This window comes from Oratosquilla oratoria, chromosome 17, assembly GCF_046742065.1.
Source record: "Oratosquilla oratoria isolate Oo_2021 chromosome 17, ASM4674206v1, whole genome shotgun sequence".
In the NCBI taxonomy this organism is placed as follows: Eukaryota; Metazoa; Arthropoda; class Malacostraca; order Stomatopoda; family Squillidae; genus Oratosquilla; species Oratosquilla oratoria.
The window spans coordinates 1707517-1716876 of NC_134793.1; the positions used below are offsets into that span (position 1 = coordinate 1707517).

The 9360-nt window shown below is 37.4% G+C and overlaps 1 protein-coding gene across 1 annotated transcript in view; it reads left to right on the top strand.

The window, feature by feature from the left end:
* LOC143034128 (glutamate receptor 4-like) overlaps positions 1–9013 on the top strand; it is a 23858-nt gene extending 14845 nt beyond the window's left edge. The window contains exon 11 of the mRNA XM_076200071.1: positions 8027–9013. Within this exon, the coding sequence (XP_076056186.1) occupies positions 8027–8133 (107 nt within the window). The 3' untranslated portion in view covers positions 8134–9013. The remainder of the gene's footprint in view (positions 1–8026) is intronic.
* Positions 9014–9360: the final 347 nt, after the last annotated feature.

Below are 9360 nucleotides of genomic sequence, written 5' to 3' on the forward strand. Positions count from 1 at the left end.
TATATGTGTGTGTGTGTGTGTGTGTGTGTGTGTGTGTGTGTATTTACCTAGTTGTATTTACCTAGTTGTATTTTACGGGAAGGGGAGCTATGCTCGTGGGGTCCCGTCTTCATATCTCATTTTATCTAAACTATTTTTAAATTCATGTATTGTTTTTGCACACACCACTTTCTCATCTAACTTGTTCCAACTGTCTATTACTCTGTGAGGAAAGCTGTTCTTTTTCAAATCTCTTCTATAGCTGTCTTTTTTTATTTTCTTTCCGTGTCCTCTAGTATTTCTGTCATCCCATTTTATCAGATTCTCTCTGTCAGTAATTTCTATGCCTTTCATGATTCTGTAAATAGCTATCAAATCTCCTCTCTCTCTTCTTTGCTCTAGTGTCTGTAGTTCAAGTTTTTCTAGTCTCTCTTCATATGATAGTTTTGAGAGTGTTGGTGCCAATTTTGTAATTGCTCTTTGTATTCTTTCAAGTTTTTTTTATACATTTTTTTGTACTTGGTGACCATATCGTTGCTGCATATTCCAATCTTGGTCTTATCAGGGTGATAATGATTTTCTTCACCATTTCTTCATCCAGGTATGTAAATGCAACTTTGATTGTTCTTATTAGATTATAAGTCTCTCCAAAAATCTTATTTATATGTTTCTCAGGTGACATATTATTCATAACAATGACTCCCAGGTCCTTCTCATTTTCTACTTTTTTTATTCCTTCTTCTCCCAATTTATATGCTCCTGTTATTCTGTTTTTGCTTTTTACAAATTCCATTATACTACACTTTTTTGTATTGAACTCCATCTCCCATTTCCTACTCCATTCCTGTACTTTATTTAGATCTCTCTGTAGTGATTCACAATCTTCTTCAGTTTTCACTCTTTTCAGTAGTTTTGCATCATCTGCAAAGAAGCTCATATAGCTTTCTATTCCTTCATCCATATCATTAATATATATAGCAAACATTATTGGGGCCAGAACTGTTCCCTGCGGAACACCGCTTATTACTTCATCCCATTTTGAGTGTTGGTTTCTTATCATTACTCTCATTTTTCTTTCTTGCAAAAAGTCCTCCATCCAATTTAGTAGTTTGCCCTGTATTCCTCCTTCAGTTTCTAATTTCTTAAGCAACTTCTTATGTGGTACTTTGTCAAAAGCTTTCTTTAGATCTAAAAATGCACAGTCCGCCCATCCATCTCTTTCCTGTATTATATCTATTAGCCTTGAATAGAAACATGTTAAATTGGTGACGCATGATCGTCCTTGTCTGAATCCAAATTGCCTTGGGTTTAACACTTTGTTTTTTTCTAAATATTTTACCCATCTACTTTTGATAATTCTTTCACAAATTTTTGCTATTGTACTTGTTAGAGAGACTGGTCTATAGTTGGTAGGTTCTTCTTTATTTCCTCCTTTGTATATAGGTACTATATTTGCTTTTTTCCAATCTTCTGGAACTTTTCCTTCTTTCAAGGAACTATTTAGTATGCTATGTATTTTGTCTGCCAGTTCATTCCTGCATTCTTTCAGTATCCAGTTTGCTATTTCATCTGGTCCATGCGATTTTCTGACATCAAGATTACTCAAGTGTGTTAATATTTCATTCTTTGTTACTTCTATTTCTTCCATAGGGGGGACTTTCTCTTTCCATTCGTTCTCTTCAGGTTGCATGTTCTCCCTTGTAAACACTGATTTAAAATGTTTGTTCATAATTTCCGCCATTTCCATTTCCTCAGTGTATTCAACTCCCTCCTGTCTTAATTTCTCCAAGTCTTGTTTGTTTTTCAGTTTATTGTTTACAAATCTGTAGAATAGTTTTGGTTGATCTTTACACTTTTCTATGATATCTTTTTCATATTTTCTCTTTTCTTCTCTGCACATTTGTACATATTCATTTCTATAGCAGGTATATATTTTCCATTTTTCAGGTCTTCTGTCTTTTTTTCATCTGGTTCAGGCTTTGTCTCTTTTGTCATTTAACTCCCTACAGCTTTTGTTGTACCAGCATTTTACATATTCTTTTTCTTGTTTTTGTCTTGGGACATACTTTTCCACTCCTTTTTTGTAAATTTTTGTCAAAATATTCCATTTCTCTTCTACTGTTGTTTCTTCTTTGTATATTTCTTCCCAGTTTTCCTTTTGAAAGAAGTCTCTTATTTTATCAAAGTTTGTTTTTTCATACATCATTCTTCCTTTTCTGTATTGTTCATTTCTTTTCATATATTTTTCTTCATTAAGTTCCAGTTCAATCAATATGTGGTCACTTTTACCTATTGGTGTTTTATATTCAATTTTGTCCACTATTCTAGGTTCGGATGTAATTACTAGGTCTAGTTTCGATGGCTCTTCTTCATTTCTATACCTAGTGTTCTCCTGTATCCATTGTGTCATTGTATGGTCAGTAACCATCTCGAGTAGAGCGTTTCCCCATGAGCCGTCTCCACCCTTTACTGTCATTTCTTCCCAGCAGATTTCTTTGCAATTAAAGTCGCCCATCATAACTATTTTTCCTCCCTCTTCCATTATCTTGTTTAATGTTATCTTTGTGTCCTCTAACATACTTTTATGTTCACACTCTTCCCATGAGGCTGTTTTTGGGGGCACATAATTTATCACAAACTTTCTGCTCTTCTTATCTCTGTCTTCTACTTCCATCATTATCATTTCTACTGTATTCTTTCCATATGTGACACCCTTCACGTTTATATCCTTCTTAGTCAGGAACATAACTCCACCCCCTTCCTTTTTCACTCTGTTTCTAATCCAATAATTATATGCATCATGCCCTACACTGTTGGGTGGTAGTGGACCTTTTAATTTTGTTTCTACAATTCCCATTATGTCCGGTTCTTTTTCTTTCAAATAATCATTCAGTTCATTCAATCCTGTTATTAATCCATCTATATTTGTGTAAGACACTCTTAGTTTTCTGCCACTTCCATTGTGTTCTCTATTTCCCTTTTGTTTTTCTCTTGTATGTCGACTTTCTTTAGTTTCATATTCACTACTCTCCAATAGAATCTCTCTTTTTCTGACTCCGTTCTTATCTCGTTTTTTTTCCTTTGCTTCAAGTCTTTTTTTTTCTCTCTTTCCTCTTTATTCATTTCCCTTTTTATCCATACCTTTTTATATTGTTCACTTGTTGCTAGTTTCCCTGTTTTGGATAAGATATTCTCAGCCGTAGTTTGTGACCTGAATTTAATCTTGATTGGTCTGGTCTTGTCTGTACTATATTTCCCTAGCCTGAATTTCTCTTCGATTTGTTTCATTATTTCTGGTTCATCTTCCTGAACTAATTCTAGTAAATTTTTTACTTTTTCATTTTCCTCTTTGATTCTTGTGGTTCTATCTGGGTTATGTTTCTCTTCCATTCCTAATATAATCATACATTTCTTTTTGTCTGCTAAGTCTCTTACTATATTCTCCTTCTGTCTCATCACTTTAATAACTGAGTTTTCAGTTTGTTCATTCATTTGCTGTCTGATTATGTCAGTGAATGCAACCTTGCTATTTTCATGAATTTTTTTCCAACCCTCCTTGTTCTCCTTATTATTCTCCTTTAAGACTTTATTCTCATCTTTTACTTCTTTTAACTGTTGTTTTAATTCTTCAATTTCCTTAGTTAAGTTTTTGTTCGCCCTCTCTAGTTCTTCCAATTTTTCAACTCTTCATATAATACTGTCAACATGACCGAACCTACGCTCCAAGTCCTCGATCATCTTATCGACCTTCTCTTCTAGTCTTGTCAGTCGGGGGGGGGGGTTTGTGTCCCCCCCACCCTCTTTAAATCCCTGGAAAATATTCTCATCACTTTCTACTGTATTGCTCTTGTCTATACTTCTAATCTTTACATTTTTATTAGACATTTCATCATCATCGGGAGGCCTTTTGTTTACCTTTCGCCTGTCTGCCTGGGCCAAGTCTACTCCTTCCTCATTTCCTTCCATTTCCCTCAGTAATCCCTCCCCCTTTCCTCTTTCCCTACTTTCCTACTACTCCACGAGCAATTTCCCCCACCCTGTAAATACAATAGGCACTTCTCTTTGCGTTGGGATCCACAAACTTCAATTCTCTTCAGAACGTCTTCTAAGCCGTCCATTCGTTGAAGTGTGTGTGTGTGTGTGTGTGTGTGTGTGTGTGTGTGTGTGTGTGTGTGTGTGTGTGTGTGTGTGTGTGTGTGTGTGTGTGTGTGTGTGTGTGTGTGTGTGTGTGTGTGTGTGTGTGTGTGCGTATGTGTGCATTTACCTAGTTGTATTTTACGAGAAGAGAGCTATGCGCGTAGTGGCTCGCTTTTGTATCTTTCAGCCTGATTACTGAATTAACAGTCAGTTGTAACCTAGTTGTGTGGTTGTGTGTGTGTGTGTGTGTGTGTGTGTGTGTGTGTGTGTGTGTGTGTGTGTGTGTGTGTGTGTGTGTGTGTGTGTGTGTGTGTGTGTGTGTGTGTGTGTGTGTGTGTGTGTGTGTGTGTGTGTGTGTGCGTGCGCGCGCGCGTGTGTGTGTGTGTGTGTGTGTGTGTTCTGTATACAGAAGTTTTCTTATGATAATGGTGATTTTGTGATATCCTATTTAGAAAATATGAATACACATACAGTGAGAGTCACATTTGTATGGCCTTAAAAGATCATGAACCAGAATAATATATATTAACAACTCTACACAACACCCAGCTAAAAGAAATACGGGTGAAAGAACCGAGGGCTGCCCGAAGAGATCTAATTAACCAAGAAATTAAATATTAAAGTAATGATAAGCAATTTTGTATAAGGAAGACAAAGGGTGAGGGTCGGGGCTGGTGGATATTTTTCTACATTAAGAGTAATTATATTAAGCAAATTAAAGTAACTTTATAAAGTTAAGACAAACTCACCACTTACCGGTTTCGTTTCAAGACTTTCTCAAATATAGAGTTCTAGATAACGAACACACGCACATGTATACACACACACACACAAGCAATGCCGAGATATATATATATATGTATGTATATATATATATATATATATATATATATATATATATGTATATACATATATATATACATATATATATATATAAATATATACATATATATATACATATATATATATACATATATGTATGCATATATATACATATACATATATATATATATATATATATATATACATATACATACATACATATATATATATATATATATATATACGTACAATATATATATATATATATGTATATATATATTTGTATATATGTATGTGTATATATATATATATATATATATATATATATGTATATATTTTTGTGTCAATTGACAATTGGAAATAAACTCTTCTGCTGGGATTCGAACCCTTGCCGGAGCGACTGGGCCGTGAACTAAGTCGTTTCGGTTTGAAGGGTCGAGATGGAGTAGTGGCTACGGTCCTTGTCTTGTAAAGACGCAAGCCGCTCAGGCAAGGGTTCGAATCCCAGCAGAAGAGTTTATTTCCATATGTGTGTGTGTGTGTGTGTGTGTGTGTGTGTGTGTGTGTGTGTGTGTGTGTGTGTGTGTGTGTGTGTGTGTGTGTGTGTGTGTGTGTGTGTGTGTGTGTATATATATATATATACATATATATATATATGTGTGTGTGTGTGTGTGTGTGTGTGTGTATGTAAAAAGATGTTTTGGAAAGAAATTAAGAGAGGAAGAGGAGACGAATCAAGTAGAGAAGAAAAGGTAAAAGGTGCAGATGGAGAGATGATAATGGAAGAGAAGGCAGTAAGGGGAAGATGGGCAGAATATTTTAGGGAGTTGCTAAATGTGAAGGAGGATAGGGAAGGAAAGATTGCTGTAGTGGGAAGTGCGAAGAAAATAAGAGTGATGAATGCGGAGAATGGAGGAGAAATAAGGAAGGATGAGGTGAAGGCAGTTGTTAAGATGATGAAAGCAGGTAAGGCACCTGGTCTGGATGGATGCCATGCGGAATGTCTGAAAAAGGGAGGTACAGTGATGGTGGACTGGTTGTTGAGGTTATTTAATGTTTGTTGGAGAGAGGGTAGAGTGCCGGAGGACTGGAGGAGTGCCTGTATAGTTCCTCTTTACAAGGGAAAAGGGGACAAGTGTGAATGTAGTAGTTTCAGAGGGATTAGCTTGTTGAGTGTAGTTGGGAAGGCTTATGGGAGGATCTTGGTTGAGAGGATTAGGAGAGGAACAGAAGGAGTAATTGGTGAGGAACAGTGTGGATTTAGGACAGGCAGAGGTTGTGTAGATCAGATCTTTGTGGTAAGACAGATATGTGAGAAAGCTATAGGAAAGGGGAAGGATGTTTTTTGGGCTTTTATGGATCTGGAAAAGGCTTATGATAGAGTAGACAGGAGGGCACTGTGGGAGGTTATGCAGATATACGGGATAGGAGGAAAGCTTCTGGGAGCTGTCAAGAGTTTTTATGAGAATAGTAGAGCTTGTGTCAGGATTGGAAATGGAGAGAGTGAATGGTTCGAGGTAAAGGTAGGACTTCGTCAAGGATGCGTTATGTCGCCCTGGCTGCTCAACTTATACATGGATGGGGTGGTGCGAGAGCTAAATGCAAGGGTAGTGGGCAAGGGATTGGAGATGGTTAAAGAAAATGGAGAAAAGTGGGAGGTGAGCCAGCTGTTGTTTGCGGAGGACACTGCGCTTATGGCAAGATCGGAGGAGGGATTGAGGAAGTTGGTGGCAGAGTTTGGGAGAGTATGTGATAGAAGAAAGCTAAAGATAAATGTGGGTAAGAGTAAGGTGATGAGATGTACAAGGGGTGAAAGTGGCAGTAGACTGGAAGTGAGCATTAAGGGAGAGCAACTGGAGGAAGTGGATAGTTTTAGATACTTGGGTGCAAATGTGGCAGGGAAAGGTGGAGTGAAAGTGGAGGTAGAATGTAGATTGAGAGAAGCGATTAAATGCCTTGGTGGATTAAAAAGTGTAATGAGGAATAGACATTTGGGAATGGATGCTAAGAGGAGACTGTATGAAGGAGTGATTGTGCCAACAGCACTGTATGGGGCAGAAACATGGAACATAAGAGAAGAAGAGAGAAGGAGTTTGAATGTGTTTGAGATGAGGTGTCTGAGAAGTATGATGGGGGTTACTAGGCTAGATAGAGTGAGAAATGAGGAGGTGAGGAGGAGAACAGGGGTGGAAAAGGAGCTGGGAGATAGGGTTGATGAAAAAATATTAGGATGGTTTGGACACATGGAAAGAATGAGTGAAGAAAGACTAGTAAAAGAGGTATGGAAGGCAGATGTGGAGGGAGTGAACATGAGGGGACGTCCTAGGATGAGGTGGATGGATGGGGTGAAGGGGGCTTTGGGGAAGAGGGGTATGTCTATTGAGGAAGGACGGGAGAGGACAGAAGATAGGGGTGAATGGAGAATGGTTGTATATGGGTGATGTTGTGATAGCATGAGGTGGAATGGGCGGGTGGATGGGGGGTGAGGTAGTATGTGTGAGCAAAATTTGACGCAGCACGAAGGGATCTCTCCCCGTCCTCTCATTTTATGCAATGGGGGGACGGAGAGGGGGGGTCGCCAAGGTGCAGGGATGGCCCGTCATTCAGGAGGTGCTAAGATAAGAGGGAGGGTGGAGGGGTGTGGAGTGTTTTCAGGGATGGAATGGGTGGGAATGATTTTATGCCTTTTTCTTTTTGGCTATCCCCCTTGTAAGGGGGAAAAAGCCTTGGTATATGTATGTATGTATGTATGTATGTATATATATATATAAATATATACACACACATATATACATATATATACATATATATATATATATATATATATACGCACACACACATACACATGCACACACACACACACACACACACACACACACACACACACACACACACACACACACACACACACACATATATATATATATATATATATATATATATATATATATATATATGTGTGTGTGTGTGTGTGTGTGTGTGTGTGTGTGTGTGTGTGTGTGTGTGTGTGTAAGCGGAAATAAAATTAATTTTTATATCATGTTCTCATGCCTTTTAAACAGTGCGTTATCGATTTTTTTCCAAACAGGTATGCTTCTTGCTAGCATCGTATTCGTGCTTGAAGTCATCATTGGGAATCGTGAAAGGTTAATTGAACTAAGTATCACAATCTGGACAAAATTACGAACAAGTTAGCCAACGAGAACGTGGAATGATTTTTGCAGGATTTGATAGACGACAGAAGAACGTTTATGGACAGGAAAATGAAACATTGGCCCTGAATGTAATAATGAAACCCCATTTGCACATTTTAGAACTTTGGACCTCACTGGAGAATTCTTATTTGAAAAAAGAAAAAAATCCCAGCTCTAGAATCAAAGATATAGTTCAGTCATATTAGTCATATTTTAGTCAAATAAATGAAAAATATAACAAGCTAAAAATTTTGCACATGACTTTTTTTAGACACTTAGAAATAACATATCAACAGTCCCCATCGATCCATTCGTAGCTTCGTCCACCATCTCGTAAAATGGCCGCCAAATTTAAAATTTCAATTTTTTTTTATGAAAACGGTTGGTTTGATGAAAATGACTATTAAGTACATTATTATAGCTCATACAATTTTCTGTAAAAAGTTTATATGCACTTTTACTCTACAAGTGGTAGTCTGATAGATATATAAATTTTTTGCGAGTGCAATATATAATATTGGTACTTTTTCCTACACCACTCATTAGGTAGAGTACATAGGCGCGTTTTGTGGTATCCCCTTGAGGCCTAATTCACAAATATCACATATCTCTTCTCTGTCATACGTTTAATTTCTTACACGAAAAGAGTGATCTTCTTGACCATTTCCTTGGACGCTCCATTGCCGTAGAAGTAGATAATAAAACACTTAATTCCTCTGTGCCTAAATCACTAGGATCTCCACAGTTTATTTCTCTTCGTTTCCCATCTTCTGTTTCATGGTCCGTTATATGCTCGTTATCCTCAATAGATTCTTCAAAGTCTTCAGTGTCACTGTCGTCTGTATCACATGAGGGAATCTCTAATTCATCCAATATTTCTTCCTCGGGGAGGCAAATGTCCTTGGGTTCTCTGATTGTAGGACTGAATGAGCTATGGCAGCACATACCTTGTGTTTGTTGTCAATGTCTCCCTTTCCTCCTTTTTCAATAAATTCATGTAACAAAATCATGAAGAGAATCAGGTACGTTGTTTTGAACATCATTAAAGAGTCCTTCAGGAGAAGGATAGTTGCAGGAGTCGTATACCTTTGACTCGATGTCCTCCTTAATAATAGCTTCTGCAGTTCTAATAATCCTCAATCGATCTTCTTCCTCACCATGCAGTCTTTCATTATACCATGAATTACATAGCAATATATCTCCTGATTTACGAAAACATACTATGGGT